The sequence below is a fragment of the Ochotona princeps genome, chromosome 25 (assembly GCF_030435755.1).
Source record: "Ochotona princeps isolate mOchPri1 chromosome 25, mOchPri1.hap1, whole genome shotgun sequence".
In the NCBI taxonomy this organism is placed as follows: domain Eukaryota; kingdom Metazoa; phylum Chordata; class Mammalia; order Lagomorpha; family Ochotonidae; genus Ochotona; species Ochotona princeps.
Window position 1 is genome coordinate 24691051 of NC_080856.1, and position 19929 is coordinate 24710979.

General features: G+C 44.1%; 1 protein-coding gene across 1 annotated transcript in view; it reads left to right on the plus strand.

Annotated features, from left to right (window-relative positions):
* The window catches only part of RHEB (Ras homolog, mTORC1 binding), a 41857-nt gene that overhangs the window by 11002 nt on the left and 10926 nt on the right, over nucleotides 1-19929 (plus strand). Inside the window, exons 2-3 of the mRNA XM_004594398.3 lie at nucleotides 12510-12581; nucleotides 16878-16945. Of these exons, the coding sequence (XP_004594455.1) occupies nucleotides 12510-12581; nucleotides 16878-16945 (140 nt within the window). The remainder of the gene's footprint in view (nucleotides 1-12509; nucleotides 12582-16877; nucleotides 16946-19929) is intronic.

Genomic DNA, 19929 nt, shown 5'->3' on the forward strand with positions numbered 1-19929 from the left:
ACTCTGCAAGGGTGCCTAGTGATTCAGTTCTTACCTTGCACCGCTGGGCTCCCGTATGGGCACCGGTTTGTGTCCCAGGTGCTCCACTTCCCATCCAGCTCCCTTCTTATGGCCTGGGAAAGCAGTCCAGGATGGCCCAAAGCCTTGGGACCTGCACCCATGTGGGACACCTGGGAGAGGCTCCTGGCTCCGAATTGGCTCTTCTCCGACCTTTGACCACTTGAGGAGTGAACCAGTGGACAGATGATCTTTCTGTCTCCTGTAAATTTGCTTTTGCAATATAGGAATATAGGAAAGCAATGCAAAAATCTTGGATCAGAGTATCAAACATTGCTGCTAGAGAAGGATCATCACAGACATTCACACTGCAGATAGGTCTTTTGTGTATGTGTTCCTGAAAAAAAAAAAAAAAACAACTCAGCTGTGTGAGTATAGCTTGAGAGGCCCATGTGAATTTCCTGGGGCTTTTCATTGATTTGTGTTGATTGTGAACCTGGGCAGGCTACAGTAGAGCATTCCTTGTTCTGGCTGTCATGTGTTGAGGTTCTTCATTTCCAGTTCTGAGCTTTTCCTGAAGTTGTGTGTGTACTTGTGAGGGAAGAGTCAGGGACTTCCCTCAGCTGTGTAGATTCATTTCCCCCAAGAATAATTCATGACACTCTTGGTTGAAGAGGATATATTGAGGGTTTTGGTGTGTTACACACTATTCAAATAAATGTTTGTCAGATGTTTGAATACATTATAGACAGTTTCTATTGTTGCCCTCAAGGAACTTAAATCTAGTGAGGAAACCACAGGAAACAATTGATGCTTTAGTACTGGTAGTAATTATTGGTGTGTTTCCAGCATTTACTAATAGAGTGCACTTTTAAATGCTGTGCAGGTGTTGACTGATAGTGGCTCAAAAGTTTCATCAGCACAGTTGGGAGTGCTGTACTTTTTATGCCATTTCACAGATAAGGACAAGTTACAAAAAGGTAAGTGACTTAAATTACAAGTGGCAAAGCCGAGATTTAAACTCCGGCAGTGGCAACACATGTGACACTTTAACCATCCACTGTGTGAATCACTGAAACACAGCTGCTGGGATAACTGCCTCCAAGAAACTGCCTCAGCATCTTGGAAGAATCGTGTCCAAGGACAGTAGAGCGTACCTCAGCTCGTAAACCTATCATTGGGAGTAGAATGTGAGTGGGGACTTGGCAAGTGTCTGTCAAGAACCACTTGGTAGGGCCCGGCGGCGTGGCCTAGTGGCTCAAGTCCTCGCCTTGAACGCCCCGGGATCCCATATGGGCGCCGGTTCTAATCCCGGCAGCTCCACTTCCCATTCAGCTCCCTGCTTGTGGCCTGGGAAAGCAGTTGAGGACGGCCCAAACCTTTGGGACCCTGCACCCGTGTGGGAGACCTGGAAGAGGTTCCTGGTTTCCGGCATCGGATCGGCGCGCACTGGCCCGTTGCGGCTCACTTGGGGAGTGAATCATATCTCTCCTCCTCTCTGTATATCCTGCTTTCCAATAATAATACATTAAAAAAAAAAAAAAGAACAACTTGGTAGGTCCTGGGAAGTTATCGACTTCTTCCTAAAAACAGCAAAGTGATTGAAGGGTTTTGAGCAGCAGATTATCTATACTAGAGGTTGGCAGACTTTTTCTTTAAAATGCCAGATAGTAAATATCTCAGACTTTGCATGCCATGGAGCCATCCAACAGCCCAAGATAATAACATGTCGTCAAGTAGGTTTGGCTGTGTGCCAATAAAACTCAGACCCTTGAATTTTATGTTATTTTTACCTGTCATGAAATACTATTGATTTTCACCTCCTGCCATTTAAAGATTAAAAAGTTGTTCTTAGCTCATCCTAGTGAGTGCCAGGGCTAAGCACTTGAGCGCTGCTTTCCCAGGTCATCACAAGAAGCTGAATTGGAAGTGCTTAGCAGTTGGGACTTCACCTGGCACCCATGTGGGCTGCCAGCATAGTGGGCAGTGGCTTAACTTGCACCAACCACAGTTCTGGTCCCATTATGGTCTTAAGTTTATTAGTAAGTTACAAAAAAGTAACTTTTGAGTAGAATTTGATGAGTTTTTAACAATTTAATCCACCTGCATATTCATCAGCTTAATCAAAATACCTATCCCAGTGCGATAGGCTTGTGGCTAAATCCTCACGTTGCATGTGCTGGGATCTCATATGGGTGCTGTGAGGATAGCCCAAGGCATTGGACCCTGCACCCACGTGGGAGACCCAGAAGAAGCTCCTGGCTTCAGATCAGCTCGGCTCTGTCCATTTCTGCCACCTGGGAAGTGAGCCAGCAGATGGAAGATCTTTTTCTGTCTCCCTCTCTGTAAATCTCTTTCCAAAAAAGAATGAATGAATGCAAAACATTTCCCATCATCCCAAAAAATTCCTCGTGCTACTTTCAAGTCAGCCGTCATCTGAGCCCTCACTCCCAGGCCATCTCCATGCATTTGTTTTTCTTGTTCTAAAATCTTACATAAATTGAATCATCTGAGGTTCACCCATAGTGCTGTAAGTTTTGGTAGCTTTATCCAGTCACATGTTGTGATGGACATTCGCATTGTTTCCAGCATGTAATTACTGAGAATAAAGCTGTTAACATTTATATGTCAAATGGATATGAAGTCATTTCTCTTTGGTAAATACCTGGCAATAGAATTGCTGGGGCACTTGTTAAGTATTTTTTTATGAGAAACTATCAAACTTCTCCAGACCATTTGTGCCAGCAGCAGTGGAGAAGAGTTGCTGCCTGCTCGTTCTTAGGCATACTCTATGTTGGTCATCTTCTGAACTTCAGCCACTCTGATGTGGTAGGTTGTGGCTGTATTTGGATTTCCCGGGGACTAATTTTAGATGTTTTCTCATATACCTATGTAATCATCTGTGTGTCTTCTGTGAAGTGTCTGCTCAGCTTTCTGCCTGTATGATTAAGGTTCTTTTTCATTTACTCTGAATCAAAGTCCCACATATGAAAGGAACTATTTCTGCCTAGTTTATTCCTTTTTAATTTTCCTATGTTTATCAGACGTTTGTGATTTTTTTTTAAGATTTGTTTTCATTGGAAAGATAGATGTACAGAAAGAATGAGAGAAATACCTTCTGTTTGCTAGTTCACTCCCCAGATGATTGGCACACATTGAACCCTGTCTTGGCTCTCACACTCACCAGAGAAAGCTGTGGCCTAGTAGGGTTCCCCATGTTCCCCTACCAAACCCGCTCCCAGCAATGGCTCTTACATGTGCTGGTGGGTGCTGCTGCTGACCCTTAGTCTTAGCACTCATTGGCAGGTACTGTGACCTAGCCCAACTGGCCCATGCCCAGACCCAGCTCTCCTGTACGTGGTAGATGCCGCATCCTAGCCCAACCTGTTTCACCTACAACCCTGGCTCTCACATTCACTAGTGGGAGCTGCAGTCCAGCAGGTGAGTCCCCAGGGCTCTTCATCCAGGCCCATTCCCAGCCTCAAATTTTGTGTGTGCTGACCGGTGCTTTGAGCTAGACTGGCGGCCTGCCTGCAGTCTGAGCCCCTGCTGGCAGATATTGCAGCCAGGCATTGCCTGTGCTGGCTCTTGTGCGTGCCAGCAGGTGCTCTGGTCTGGCCCACCTCCAGCCCTGGCTCTTATGCTCCCTGGGAGGAGCTGTGACCTAGTAGTAGAGTGCCCCCCAAGTTTTCCTTCCAGACCTGCTCCGGCAGTGGATCTTTGGCTCAAATTTCCCTGGAAGCAGCCCTGCTTGGCATGGTCTGCCCTCAGTCCTGGCCCTTGCGTGTGCCAGCAGGCCTTGCATCCTGACCCTACCTGGCCTCCTCCCAGCCCCCTCCAAGCCCCCAAAAGTGAAAGGTGGGTTCCTGTCATATCAGCTCTGTGGTCTAGCCTGGGTCAGCCAGTCAGCACCCCTAGCTCAGCGTGTAGACCAGCTGGGTGTTGCAGTCCCACCAAGGCTAGCCCACAATTCCCCTACAAAATCTGCCCCCCAGATCTGGTTCTTTTGCGTTCTGGTGGGTGCTGCAGCCCAGCCTGCCACATCCTATCCCCTGGTGGGCAGGTGCTGCTGCCTGGCCCAGCCCTGCATGAACCCCTTCCCCCTCCCCCTCCCCCCAGTTGGTGATGCTGTTTAGCCCAGCCCAGGTGGGTACCTCAGTCTGACCCAGACATGCCCTCTGGCTTCCCCCATGTAAACAAACCACTCTGTCTCAGCTCCCTTACATAGCTCCAAGTTCAGTGTCCCAGTCCAGTGAAGACCCCAAAAGTCATTTCTGCCCTGTCAAACATGTCCTCATCAACTCCCACTCCAGTATGTCCCCTGACCCCCTTTCCCGGACAGTGTGCAGCCCCCACACCTAGGGGCCGGGGTGGTACATTCCATCTTAAAAAAAAATTAGGCAACTGTGTTGGCACACTGGTATAATTAACATAAATTTGGCATTAACCAGACCCAGGATGCCCACCAGCTACTGGCTGATTTTCTCCCAGCAGTGCAGTACTGTAGGCAGCCTAGGCCAGTAGCTGGGGAAACATCATTTCTTGTTCTTATTTACAGCCTGATGATCTTTCTTCAAGAGTTCAAATCCTGCTCACTTTTTCTCATTGTTGAGCTTTGCGAGTTTGTGTATGTTCTGGGTACCTGGGCTGGTTGTGTGCTCGTATTTTCTCTAGGTCTGGGTCTCATCGTGCCTGGACCTTTCTGAGCAGTTTTTATTTTTTTTATGAAGTCTGCTGTATCTTTTTTTTTTTTTTTTAATGGATTGTGCTTTTGTTGTTAGATCTAAGAAGTCTATCTAACTCAAGTTACTGAAGGTGTCCCCCAGTGTTTTCTTCCGGAAGTTTCACAGTTCAGATGTTACATATAGGTCTGGGATCTGTTTTTGATCGTGCATTTTTTATAAGGTATCAGTCAGATACATAGTCACGTTGTCTTTTTTTTTTTTAATTGACATCTTATTGTTTCATCATTATTGGAAAAGACTGTTGTTTCTCTTTTGAATTACCTTTGTACCCTGGCTGAAAATCAGTTGATGGGGCCGGTGCTGCAGCATGGCAGGCAAAGCTGCCACCTGCAGTGCTACCATCCCATACTGGTGCCATTTCAAGCTGCTCTAGTTGTGTTCCAGTTCCCTGCTGATGTGCCTGGGAAAACTGTGGGAGATGGATGGGCTCCTGGCTTTGGACCATCCAGCTCCTGCTGGGACAGCCATTTGGAAATTGAAGAAGTGGATGGAGCACCTCTCTCTCTCTCTCTCTCTCTCTCTCTCTCTGCCCTTCTCCCTCCCTCCCCCTTCCTCTTCTTCCTTTCCTTTTTCCTCTCCCACTTCTCTCTTTTTTGTAACTTACCTTCCAAAGAAATAAGTAAAATCTTTTTTAAAAACAAATTGATCTTACATATGTGTGAATCTGTTACTGGAAATTTTTATTTGTTTAATTTCTGCCCTTGTATCATGCTACACTGCATTGTAGACTCCTAGTAAGTCTTTAAATCAGGTATATCTTAAGATTTTCTTGGTTCTTTTCTCCTTCATGATTAGTTTTCCATATTTATTTTTTATAGCCATCTATTTCAAAGCAGATTTTTTTTTAAATGTCCTATTTCCATTTCTAGTCCATTTTTCAAAATCGGATCCTCTTGATGTTTCTTCTTCTCATGTCCCTTTCTGGACTGGAAAACTTGAAGTGACTTTTATTATAAGATAAAGTTAAAACATCTTCAGTTTGACTCTTGGCACTGAATATCTTCTGGTTGGAGCCAAGTAGACTTTAATCAGGTGTAGGTATATTGTTATGCCCTAATCTTTTTTTTTTTTTTTTTTTTTTTTGGTCTTCATTTTATTATTGAGTTATAAAAAAAGATACAATCCCCTAGGCTCACATGTTTTGTAAGACTTGAGTGTGTGATAGGACTAAAGTTACTGTTAGTGCATTTAAAATGTACTGTGTTGGGCTCGGCAGCGTGGCCTAGTGGCTAAGGTCCTCGCCTTGATCCCGTGTGGCCGCTGGTTCTAATCCTGGCAGCTCCACTTCCTCTCTATCTCTCTTCCTCTCAGTATATCTGACTTTGTAATAAAAATAAAATAAATCTTTATTAAAAAAAAAATGTACTGTGTTGGGGCTGATGCTATGGTATAGCAAGCTAAGCTTCTACCTGCATTACTAACATTCCCATGTGGGCATCAGCTCATGTCCTGGCTGCTCTACTAACAATCCAACCTTCTTTCTGCTTATGACCGGGGGAAGCAATAGAGTCCTTGGACCACTTGGGGTGTGAACCAGTAGATGAAAGACCTTCCCCCAGTTTCCTCAGTCACTTAGCCTTTCAAATATATGTTTCTAACCAGGAGAGGCTTATTTCAGCGTTGGGATAAGTGCTCTGGGACTGTTGAACACATGGCAGACGCCAGGTACTGTGTTTCCCAGCTGTGCTTTGATTTCCTCCTTGAGCTGCAGGTTGAGGCCCCTAGAGACAGAGCTAGGCCTCTGACCCTCACCTTCAGTTCTGGTCCTGAAACTTTCCCCAGTGTCTTGTTTCTACCAGTTACTGTATTTCTGAGATGAATGTGTATTGTAAAATTGGCTTCACCATCTCGTAATTCCCAAACCTGCTATTAACAGGTGATATGTCTTGGAGTAAATGGAATCATAGCGAGTTAGGAGAGATGGGACTTGTTTTATTCTAGATCCTTGCCTCTAGTTAGAACCACATTCTAAGTTCAGGTATGTATACATTGCATATAGTTATATGATTTATTTGAAAGATGAAAAAGACAGGTGCACACATGTAGGCCTACTTGAGTGCCAGAGGGAGTAAAGGGATGAGGAAGAAGCAGCAGAGAGATGGCACCTGGGCACTGCTTGGGCTTGATCTCCCCCCAAAAAAGTGCCTCCCAGCACCTCCTGCTCTGTGGTAAGGTGCCCACCCAGGAGTTGTATGATACCTCTGTGAAATTGTATGTGGAGCTTCATGTACATATTTATGCGTCCACTTTGCCCAGGTCCTGGGGGTGGGGTGTTCTGGACAGAATTACCTGGGGCAGGAGCTCCTGGTCTGTAGCAGTCAGCTAATGACCTTATCCCATAGACTGGAGAAGAGATGGTTGTCCTCTGATAAGTGTGTGTTGTTGTTGTTGGATGTTTTGTTTGTTTGTTTTGGCCTTGTGGAAATTAGCAAAGTGATTCCATAATTTCCTTAAAATGTATAGCGTTTTGTATCACCTATTTCTATGATACCTTGCAAAAGCCAAAGTCTCCACATCCTAGTTCATAAAGCGTGAGGTCTGATCTCTGCAGGCCTCACCAGGGATCTTGGTCCACTCGGGTGAATGGAACTGAGTTAAGTGTTGAGGTCATTTTCTGCAGGGTGTATTCATCTTCATGGTCAAGCATCCAACTATGCAGCACCCATTAACATCTTTGTATAGCACTAAGAGCAGAAGCTATTACAAAATATGCACATATTTCAGAGATACTTTTATAACCCCATTGGAATAAAGTAATCCAGCATACAAATGAAAAAGGTTTGTGAGTATTTCAGGAAGAGGGCTGGTGAGAAGTGATGAGGGGGAGTAGAGGTAAAGAGGGGGGAAGAACAGCAGTCACTTCCTGTGAGACCATGCGGCAGGCCCAGTGGCTCTGTCCAGCTCAGGCTGTCTTCAGAGTCACTGTGCCATGACTTTGCTGGGTGAAAAGAGGCTCTCCAGCTGAGACACTGAAAGTGAAATGCCAGTGTGCCTGTGACCTGGCCTGCTGGGGAACAGCCTGGCAGCTGGGGGGTGGTGGTTGATGACGGCAGGTGTTTTAACCCTGGAGCGGGCTGCAGCATCAGCAGAGGTCCTCTTCAAACCCGGTGCTGGAGTTCTCTGTGTAGTAGGTCTGGGTAGGGCTCAAGAATTCACCTTTGTGACAAAGCCTGCCCTGTGTCATGAAACTGTTGGACTCATTTAGAACAACTCCTGCAGAAAGGAAGATGACCACACAGAGAAATCTGGCAAGGGGACAGTGTAGAAAAACAGTGGTTTGTTAATGATCACCAACTTAAATGGTTCTGGAAGTTTGCTGTAATTGAGCTCAGCTGGCTCACCAAAGCAATTGATGAAGATATCAAGAACTGTGAGAGAGTGGGGAGGGTCTTCCAAGAGTTGTGGAAACTGATTTACTTGGAGGCTGAAAGTGCAGAGTGAAGAAAGTGAGACCTGGTGGGAGATTGGAGATGAGTTTATTTGTAGCCTTTTTGACTATAGCCCTTAATAAGAAATATGTTTTGTAGTGTCACCTGTCATGATATGTATGTAACTGAGAAGTTTCTTTTATTCTCTGCCATCCTTGGTGATGTACCTGTAGACAGTATGGGATCGTGGCTCACTGTATTAATTTTGTGATCCCTTGCGTCAAAGCTGTTTTGAAAACGTTGCTTTGGCTATGGTGTGGATTTATTGGTAAGAGTTAGAAAATAGAGCCCTGGGGAAGACCTTGTCTTGTGCAATCTGGGTGTAGACAGCTTGTGTGTACGTGAACGTCAGAGTCTCATAGTAATGTGAAGAAATCGGGGTGACTGACAGCTGTCCGCATTGTAATGCTTGTGTTACAGCTATCTAACATTAGTTTTACTGGAGTCTCCCTTTGGTCAGGTAGCTTTTGATGTTGGTACTTAGTAAGCTGAAAACCACTATATCCCAGTGAATTGTTCTGGAGAATGTTTGTGTATATGTTATAAGTCCATTTGTAGAGGAGAATAAACTTGAAAACAAGCTCATCTTGGAAACAATGTTTATTTTGTAATCACAAAGTATGTGAGAATATAATGTATCTTTTAAAATGTACCTGTGTAGTAAACATTTATATTAGTTTTTTTTTTATAGTTTTAAAGTTAAGGTGGTTTTGGTTGGCAGAAAGTATTTAGAAGTTCACTATGATTTTCAAATCTTTTGTAGTAACGTGTCGTAAAATGGGTGGTTTATGTCTACTTATCTAAAGAGTTGATCTGAGTTTTTGAAATACCCCTCAAGCTGCACAAATTGTTTCTTTTGCGAGCATGATTATTGCTAAAACATCTAACATTTCCAGGGTTTCAAATCTGAATTGGCTAAGGACAAAAGCCAAAGTGAGATTAGGAAGAAGATGACTAGGTGATGACAGTAAAGTACATGATTTGCTGTTGTTCAACAGTGCCTTTTGGGAGTTACAAGCAAACTGTATGTAAGACTTGACCAGGAGAGCCGAGTGCTTTCTTGTGGCCTGATCATCAGAACTGGGAGCACTGGAAAATGAGCAGTGGGGTTTACTCACCCAGATAAATTATTGTTTAGTGCTGACTTATAAAAATGTCTAGTCTTTCCATTCCTGATTTCAGTCATTAATTCTCTCCCCTTGCAGTGGCGGTGGTGAGGGAAAGTCAGGGAAGTGCCACTCCGCTGGTGAGTGGTGCCTTCTTCCAGGAGCCGGTCTGATTGAGCTGTAGGGCGTGTGCCCTGCTGAGTGAAGGTTTTGAGGTTCTGCTGTCCAGTTTACTCCTGATGAAGACGCAGTCTGCCAACAACCTGCTTTGTGGTTTTGCTTAGATATTATTTCTTGCTTTTGCGAGAGTAATTGTGTTATGGTCAGATTTTCAAATTAGACTTTGAGTTAGTTAGGTTGGGCCCGGGGGCGTGGCCTAGCGGCTTTGGATCCATTCAGCCATTGCAGCCGTTTGGTAGTGAACCTGCAGGTGGAAGATCTTTCTCTTTCTGCAACACTCACTCCCTTATCAGTCTCCTATCTTATTTCTCAGTACTTGAGATGACCTGAAATGACCTCAATTAATCAGACTATTAACACCTGCAAAATACAGCAATATACCACGCTCAGATTTCTGAACAAATTAATACAATTAAAACTCAGATCTCTAAAGGTCACTGACATCCATTCAGATTCCACAAAAGATTTCCATTTTATACCAATGAAAGAAGAAATATAGCTCAATAGAAATTAAGAAACAATTCCACTTGTATTTATTGGTACTCAGTTACGGACTTCTTAGCTCAGGAAGAAACCATCTTACACATGCTAGACTTCAGGAAAATTTAACCAAAATATAGCAATATTACTTTATACAATGAAAACAGTAAGGGTGGAGGAAAAAAAAACCTCTATGTTAGCAAAACTAAAAAACTTTTTAAAAATGTAACTAGCATCAATCACCATAACTTGGGGTAAATGAGACTGATTTAATCATTTAATTAGAAGGATGAAAAAAATGCCATTTAAAGTCCTTCCCTGGTAATTCCAAATGCTTTGGCATGGTCTCCCCCCCCCCCCCCCGCTTTTTTTTTTTTTTTTTAAAGATTTATTCACTTTCATTGCAAAATCAGATAGATATACAGAGAAGAAGAGAGATAGGAAGATCTTCCGTGCAATGATTCACCCCCCAAATGACCTCAACGACCGGTGCTGCGCCCATCCGAAGCCAGGAGCCAGGAACTTCCTCCAGGTCTCCCACAAGGGTGCAGGGAAACATCCCCAAGTGCGGCAGGTGATAATTCTCTGCACTGGTATGGGCAGACCTCACCACCTCTTACATGAGAAAGGAGAGGGGACGAACAGCTGCTGGAGCTACTGCTACAACTTGCATGTGAATAACTCACGCAGGATTTAATCCCCATAGCCCTGTTAATGCTATTAAGAGGATGCAACCATAATCCAATATGTGGCTTAGAGGCAGAATCCTTGGAAACAGATAAGACTATTAGGGTGGGACTCCTCCCCCAATGACTGAATCCCGGTGGCCCAGTAAGAACAGACCCCACAGATGGAGACATCTATGCTTCCTCTAGGGGTGACACAGGTAAGCAGAGCCCTTAGCCAAAATAAACCTCTTTAAAAAAAAGATTTATTCAATTTATTGGAAAGTGGGATATACAGAGAGGAGGAGAGACAGGAAGATCTTCTGTCTGCTGGCTCACTCCCCAAGTGGTCACAACAGCCAGCGCTGTGCCATTCCGAAGCCAGGAGCCAGGAACTTCCTCCAGGTCTCACATGTGAATGCAGGGTTCAAGGCTTTGGGCCATCCTGAACTGCTTTCCCAGGCCACAAGCAGGGAGCTAGCTGGAGGGGAAGTGGGGCGGCCATGACAGGATGCCATGCATAGGGGTGGAGGATTATCCTGCGGTGTGATTTTTTTCTTCTTTTTCCTTCTCTTTTTCTTTCTTTCCTTCCTTCTCTCTTTATTTATTTTTTTTTTTGAGATGTATTTATTTTTATTTGAAAGAGAAGATTAGATAGAGAGCTTCCACACACTTTCTCCATAAAAAGGTGTTTGGCTGGTTCGAAGTTAGGCACCTGGAGCTTCCTCCTGGTCTCCCTCACCTGGGAGCTCTCAGTTAGGAAGCTGAGGTGTGTTGCTTTAAGAAGACAGACTTCAGATCCGAGTGGGTCTGTGGACACTTTGAGTTCCACATTGGCCTGTAGTCCCAGGCTGTCCCCACTTGATATCCTGTGCTACCCTTCCCCAGCCTCCATATGGGTCCCCCTGCTTCACCAAATTCCTTCACTGCTGATGAGCAGTAAATAGGGCTGCCACTTACAGATTTCTAGTTATCCCACAACTGTCTGTAAGCCAGCTTCTTAATGAAATAGGTGTTTGAATTTATGGGGCATGCCTTTGGTTTTGGCAACATTGTGCCTGCCACCTGTAAGCAACACTTCTGTGATTTAGAAAGGGAAAAGTACGAGTGAAAGCTCAGGAGTGTAAGGCCTGTGTAACACAGCTCTCCTCGCACTGCACTTCCTTTTGAGGTAGGAGTGATGGGTGGCAAGCTGAGTGTGCGTTTAATGTCAGTTTGTAAGGAAAAGAATGGGATTGAAAGTGACATTGGAAAGAGACTGCTTCCTATTTCTTGGTGATAAAATAATTGGAACTGCTTTTTCACTAGGTCCAGAGCCTGTTCCTAAGTCCTTCTGTAAAAATTGTAAAGAGGTGACATGTTAGGGCTGTAGTTGTTGATTTGGTTCTGTGAAATCGAGACTGTATCTTTGTGTGGTGACAGGCTTTCTATCTTCAAAGAGTTCTTAAAATGAAGCTTTTTGTTATATATTTTCAGAGTACTATTTTTGTAAGCTGTATTTGGTAATTCTTCTAACAGCTGTATATGAAAATATAAATTGATCATTGTATGGATTTCTATTTTAAAGTTAGTCACATCTCAAAGACACCAGAAGCAATTAGCTTGATTGAAATCTTATTTAGTAGTACATCTTTAGCAGAATTTCTGATGCGCTTGTTGGTCAGTTGCATTTGTTAATGACTGAAGTATTTATTTGTAATGTCTTAATTGCTTAACATCTCATATAAAGCATTAATGGAATTTTTTAAAAAATAGCTCAGATGCTAATTAAATGTTTTCTGACACTACCACCCCCACTTTTCCATGTTCCATCTGACAGAATGAGTCTTAAAAAGAAAAGGCTGTGAAATTACAAGTTTTTTACCTTAATATGTCAGTACATACCGAGTTCTTGTTCTCTTTTTATAGGGAAATCCTCATTGACGATTCAGTTTGTCGAAGGTCAATTTGTTGACTCCTACGATCCAACCATAGAAAACAGTAAGTATTGTCTTCAAGTACTTATAAACTGAGAAGCGCTCTTTTGTGTACAAATAGCCATTGCCTATTCATGGAAGCTTTGATTACAGAGGCAATTCAATTGAATCTGTGTGTGTCAAAGAAAACTTGGAAAATTTTTATTACCCTCTTTGAGCATCCCTTGCCATCTAGATATTGCTGCTTCAGTTAGTAGAAATCATTCTGTTGGAACTTCCACATTCCAGCCATCTGCCTCAAGGAAGTAGAAATGGAGTAGTCCTTGCAGGGGGAGTTTCTTTGTTACTCTAAGCAGTAAGCCTTTTTGGAGATTTCCTGGCTTGAAAACAAAGAATGAGAGCCCTTGATCCCTCCTGCCTCATCTGTAGCACTAGTTCCCCACGCTGGCCTGCAGTCTGGAAGACTTGGGGAGGCTCTGGAGAGATCAGCTGTTCTGAGAGCATGGGAGCCTTACAAAGAGGTTAGCTGAGAAGGCCTGTTGGCATCCCAAGCCATGCTCAGGGAAAAAAGCAGCCAGTTAGAACCAGCTACACCCTTTACTGGATGCAGTCCCTGTGTGTGGTTTTGGGGTTTTCCAGTGGGTTCTAGGCCCTGAGCAGCCACATCTGGGGGCAAGTTGCTGAGGTGTGTTTGGCCCTGGTAGGTCCATGTGTTGGAAGCTCATCTTGTAACAGGTGATTGTAGAACCCAGGTAGGTCCCTAGAGCCAGTGTTGGCAGACAAACACTTGTTGAGACAAAGGCTTACTGAGGATTTGTTTACAGGCACATACAGTTCTGAATGTGGCATTCATTAAAAAATGGACTGGCCTTTTCAGCATCACACTTAACAGCCAGGTTCATTGCAGTGTAATAGCTAGGTTCATGGACTTTACCTATTGGAGTCATATAAGAGACACACTAAAACGCTGCAGCTTGTATTGGGAGAATCCCCCTCTTTTTAGTTGATAGAATAATTTCCTGGAATTTTGGAGGCTGGGAAATCCAAGGTCAGGAGTTGCCTCTGACAAGGCAAGAATTCCCACTGGGGCAGAGCGTCTGTGAAGGAGACAGTGGTCTACAATGTACACTTGTTGGTTTTTTCTTCCCCCCAGTGAAGAATAATGCCTGCTACATGTTGAAACTTTTTTATTAAACAGTTTTTTTTTTTTAAAGATTTATTTATTTTTATTGGAAAGGCAGATATACAGAGAGGAAGATCCCCCGTCCAATGCCAAGAGGCCGCAAAGGCTGGAGCCGAGCCTGTCCGAAGCCAGGATCCTCTTCTGGGTCGCCCATGTGGGTGCAGGGTCCCCAAAGCCCTGGGCCATCCTCCACTGCTTTTTCAGGCCACAAACGGAGCTGGATGGGAAGCAGAGCTGCCGGGATTAGAACCGGCGCCCATATGGGATCCCGGTACATTCAAGGCAAGGACCACAGCCACTGTGCTATCGTGCCAGGCCCTGGAATTTTCTGTAACAATAAAAATTTTAAAAGATTTATTTATTTTTACTGAAAAGTCAAATATACAAAAAGGAGGAGAGACAGAGAGGACGATCTGTCTGCTGGGTCACTCCCCAAATGGCCGCAATGGCGGAGCTGAGCTGATCCGAAGCTGTGAGCCAGGAATTTATTCTGTGTCTCCCGTGCGGGTGCAGGGTCCCAAGGCTTTGGGCCATCCTCTACTGTTTTCCCAGGCCACAAGCAGGGAGCTAGATGGGAAGTAGAGCCTCCGGGACATGAACCAGTGCCCATATGGGATCCTGGCTTGTGCAAAGTGAAGACATTTTTAGCCACAAGGCTACTGCACCGGGCCCATGTGTTGAAAATTTTAGGAAATTCAAATTTTAGCGTCCTTAAATGAAGTTTCATTAGAATACAGCCACATGCATGTTTTATGTCTTTGGTTGCTTTTGCTCTGAAGTGATAGAGTTGTTCATTGCAAGGACCAGGTGGCTTACATAGGCTAAGTATTTACTTTTTGTCTTTTTACAGAAATTTATCCACCTGTCTTGGTGTGATATTGGCAGAGAAGGAAGTTGCTGGTTGCTAAACTAATCAGCAGGACCTGTGTGTGAGGCTAACTTCTGGTATTTGCAGAGAACAGTCCAGAATAGATCCTGTGTTTTTTTTTTTTTTTTTTTTTTTTTTAATTATTTATTATTTAACTTCAGTAATTACATTGTATTATGTGACACAGTTACATAGATACTTGGGTTCTCCCCACCCCTCCCCAAACCCTCCCACCATGGTGGATTCCTCCACCTTGTTGCATAACCACAGCTCAAGTTCAGTTGAGATTTATCCTGTGTTAATGTGTTGAAATTGTCATGTATAGAATAGTGAACATGAGGAGCAGTTGGATTTAAATGCTGTGTGAACAAGTTAGGTTAACTGTTCTCTGAAGAGATAACAGAAGAACAAAGTCATAATGTGCCCTAAACGTTAGTTCGCTGTACATTAATTAATAATTTAGGATTTTGTGTCCTTAAAAATGTTAGACTCTCTTGGGAATGCCATTGATGCTATCACAAAATCAAAATGATTTACCTGTACTTTTGTAATTTTAGAAAGTGTCCCAGCACTAGTTCACAATGGCCAGGGCGGGCCAAGCCAGGTGAGGAGCTACAGGCCGATCCCTGTCTCGCACAGCAGGTGCGGAGGCCCAGTTACCTGCTGCCTCCAGACTGCACAAAAGCAAGAACAGATCTTTAGTTGCATTTCGAATTTTTATCCTAGTTTAGTATTCAATAACATTTTTTATTTCAAAGGTGAATCCAAGGGTGGACTGTGGCCCGGCCCCTGGAGCCCCTTCTTGAGACACCTGCACCCTGTGTCAGTGCTCTTTCTGAGCTCAAGTTTGACTTCTGATCCAGCTTCCTGCTGGTTCATCTGGAAGAGCAGCAGATAACCATGTACTGATGTGGGAAGCTGAACGGAGTTGCAGGCTGCTGGTTTCAGCTTTACCCAGGCTTGGCTGCTAGAGGGCATTTGATGAGTGAACCAGCGGAAAAGAATGTCTCTGTCTCCCCTTCTCTGGCACACTCCCTTTGAAGGAAAGAAACCCTTTTCTAAAAAAGTGAATTAAAGTGGTTTTATTTGTATCATTTAAAAGTTCATGAGGCATGTTCAGGTCAAACTCTTTACCATACTTCTGGTTATCTTAACACAGAACAGAAGCCTATATTTCTACCCTTTACCTATTTGGTGTTAGAGGGAAGCTGAAATTGAAGCAAATCAGGGCTGAAACCCAAGTGCTCAAGTGGTGGCCTAACTGGAGCACCAACTACCCACCCCAGCAGTTTCCTGTGGGTTCTGATCCTGTTTCATCTAGTTAACTCTTTAAAGTGAGAAAATGACAGCTTAGACATCTGGTCTGTAAACGTTTTTCATTCACCTTTGTTTTAGCATCCTTGCTTGGTGCCAGCAGTTTGTTTTCTGTGATGCTAGTAGATTCTGTGACTTCTTTCAGCTGTCCTTTCTGGCTCTGGAACTCATATAATTCAGATAAGCTTTCCTGTCCCCTCCTTGATACTTAGTTTTCTTGCATAACTTCCATGTATCTGGTTTAGCTTTGCTTTTGCTTGGGCAGTAGTGGGATATCTCGCCTGGCTCTGGTTGCACATAGCAGCAGTCAGGACATGGCGTGAGACCAGGTGGCTGTGGCTGGGCGTGCACAGGCTCTGCTCTGCCTTCTGGGCGTGGCTCTAGGGGTCACATCTTAGCATTCTGCAGCGTTAATAGTGCTTTGTTCTTTTGTTTGAAGTCTCATTAGAATTGTAGGTTGATTTTTCCTGGAATTATTTCAATCTGGGTTTCCTCCCTTGCTAGATAAAAGAAATGGTGACAAATTACTTGGGTCCTAAAGCTACATGGGAACGATGACTTCAACATAGAACTTCTGTTCTATTGCTGTCTTATCTGCCAGTAAAGTTGTTGATTTTCTTATGTTCTGAAATTTCTTAGTACTTCAGTTGGTATTGGCTTTTTGTGCCATGGTGCCAGGCTTCCTATAAATTTTCACAAGAATGAGGACTTCCCTCACAGAACATTTAAATTATAGGATATGAATTATAACTTCAGTTGTGTGAAAAAAGATGAAAGGTTTATCCAAGCCTAATTAGTAATCAGCCATTATTTCTTGGTTAAATAGTGGGAGTTGGAGGAAATCTGTACAACTCAGAGTTTTGTTCTTTTTGTTTTTTCACTTTGTGGAAGTTTACAAGATTATTGGGGCCTCTGGTTGGTTGCATTGTTCAAACTTTAAATGGGCTGCAGCTATTTATTTTCTAAGACTAATAATGAATTCCCTCTTCCCATAGCTTTCACCAAGCTGATCACAGTAAACGGACAGGAGTATCATCTTCAGCTTGTAGACACAGCCGGGCAAGTAAGTGACCACAGGATCTTGGTGTCTGACAGCGTCTCTGGCAGGCCTGGGCCAGCACTGTCTCTCTTGTGTCAGCCCCTCCAGGAGAACTGCTTGTGTACATAACTTCATGTAAATATGCCATCTACTGCGTCTTCCAGACATAGACATTTGTGGTACTTTTTCAAATAAATTGCTTTTGTATTTTAAAATTGTTTCAGGTGCGTACTTAACACTGTGACTGAAGGTTAACACTTACTACAGGGTATTTGTTTTCTGTATTGTGACTTTTGATTGTGTGTTAGAATGCATAGTAGTGCCTTCTCATTGTGCTCCACATGAAGAACACAAGTGAGTCTTTGAGGGAGAGATGTGAGAAAGGTGTGCAGAAGCAGTTGATTGAATCTGGTGAGGGGTGCAGGACTCCACTTCATCGTGCCTGTAGCCGTGTGCTTAGGCGGATAGATCTGAAATGATTGTAGAGTGCTGATTTGATTTGCTGGGTGGTAGGTAATTTCTGAAGCTGAAATTGTATCCCAGAAAGGGGGTGGTCATGGTCAGATTCTGTAGTGCTGACGTGTGGGATGGGTCACTAGGACAGCTGCCTGGAAGTAAGGAGGATGAAAAAGAGCATTGGGGTGGGGCAAAACAAACACCCTTTCCACACTTTTTCCAGCCCTTGCTGCCATAAGCCTGCTTTTACTAGAAGCCGGTTGGTTAGACTGAATTGTACTCATTCCCTGAGGGGTAGGAAGTGCACAGAGGCTGAGGTGTCAGTACCGACATCCTGTTGCCTTTGCAGCTTAGAGCCAGCAGTGAATCAGACCAGCAGGAGGCTGATCTGTCCTGGAACTTTGGGATGAATTCCTTCTGCTCTGTGTTGTGTCTGCTTTTGTTTTTAGATTTATTTGCTTTTATTTGAAATAGTGAGATTTTCCATTCAATGGTCATTCTTCAAATGGCTGCAGTGGCTGAAGCTAAGCCTGGAGGCGGGTGCTTCCTGCAGGTCTCCCATGTAGGTGCTGCTTTCCCAAGCCGCAAACAGCATCTCCCATGTAGGTGCTGCTTTCCCAAGCCGCAAACAGGGCCTCAGTCAGAAGTGGAGCCACCAAGACTTGACTCCGCACCCATATGGGATGCTGGCACCGAAGGTGGAGACTTAGCCTGCCAAACCATGGTGCCAGTTCTTCTGCTGGCATCGTGTTTTGAAGAGAACAGAGATACAAAATGAAACACATTCCATGCGACAAGAAACTATTGAGTGGTGTTAGCACTGAGCAACCCCTGGAGTTTCCATTTGGGAAGTTAGAAGGAAATCAAGGTGTGTCTCTGTGAGCATGTTCCCAGAACTGTCATGCACCTCCCTCGTTGACCTTGTGGTAAATGTATGTAGTATGCTTTAATTATCAGATATCTCGGTGGTTTATTGGAGCAGAATATTCCTGGGATTTTACAAGCATACCTGTATACACACCAGAAAGTAAGTTTGGGGCTTATTGGAATGTGGGGACGGACAGAAGTCTCCATCAGGCAGCAATGCCATAGGTTACGTAGTTTTTTCTTAGGAGACAGTGTAGAAGAGCTTCTTGAGTAGAGTGTTTCATAGGCTTATAGTTTTTACCTTTTATATGTTAGGTGACTAAATAATTTGTCTGAACCAAGACACGTTTAGCATGAAGGGTGCTGCTAACAATAATTATGCTGTGACAACAAATAGTGTTTGGTCAAAGAGATATGATCATTGGGGCTGCTCTGCATCTGATCCAGCTTCCTGCTAATGTGCCTGGGAAAGCAGGCACATTAAAATTGGCCAAGTACGTGGGCCTCTGCACTTAGGGGTGGGAGACCTAAATAGAGTTCCTAGCTCCTGCTTTGAACCTGACCCAGTCCTGGTGGTTGTGGTCATTTACAGGGAAATCAGTAAAGGGAAGTTCTCTGTCTCTCCCTCTTTATCTGTTGCTCTGCCTTTCAGAGAAGTCATTAAGTAAGTAAACTTTTTTTTTTTTAATGCTACTTCCAACATTTTTTTTAATTGAAAAAAAAGATGACCAGGCATTTATAATGGGACTCTGGAATTGGGATTTCAATTTACTTTTATGTATTAGGAATCTTTGTTGGGCTCCTGAAAAGTGAGCATGAGGGTGTGAATTGATAAATCCCTGCCCTGTTCTGTTACTGTTGAGATGCGTTTCCATCGGGCTAGGAGGGCGCCCAAGCATCGGTTTGTGTCCCCTGCTGCTCCATTTCCAGTGCAGCTCCCTGCTAATACTCCTAGGAAAGCAGCAGAGGATGGCCCAAGTCCTTTGACAACTGCCCCATGTGGGGAACCCAGAATAAGCTCCTGGCTTCAGTCTGGTCCAGCCTAGATTGTTGCAATTCTTTGGGGAATAAGAATAGATTTCTGTCTTCCCACCCGTCTTTGGAACTCTACCTTTCCAATGCTGGAGCAGTGCTTAGCTTGTTGACTCACTCAGCATTTTTTTTTTAAGATTTATCCATTTTTATTACAAAGTCAGATATACAGAGAGGAGGAGAGACAGAGAGGAAGATCTTCCGTCCGATGATTCACTCCCCAAGTGAGCCGCAACGGCTGGTGCTGCGCTGATCTGAAGCCGGGAACCAGGAACCTCTTCCGGGTCTTCCACGCGGGTGCAAGGTCCCAATGCTTTGGGCCGTCCTCAACTGCTTTCCCAGGCCACAAGCAGGGAGCTGGGTGGGAAGTGGAGCAGCCGGGATTAGAACCGGCGCCCATATGGGATCCTGGAGCATTCAAGGCGAGGACTTTAGCCGCTAGACCACGCTGCCAGGCCCGACATAAGCACTTTTAAGGCTAGTGGTATAATAATATAAATAAACCAGAAGAATTGTAAGGGGTGAGAATATATAGCATGCAGGAGCAGTGGACTGATTAGCAACTCCCTAATCTTAGTACTTTTGATTGTGTTACTACTAGGTAAGGGTTAGAGAATTTTTGCACAAAATACTCAATTTTAACATGTTTTGAA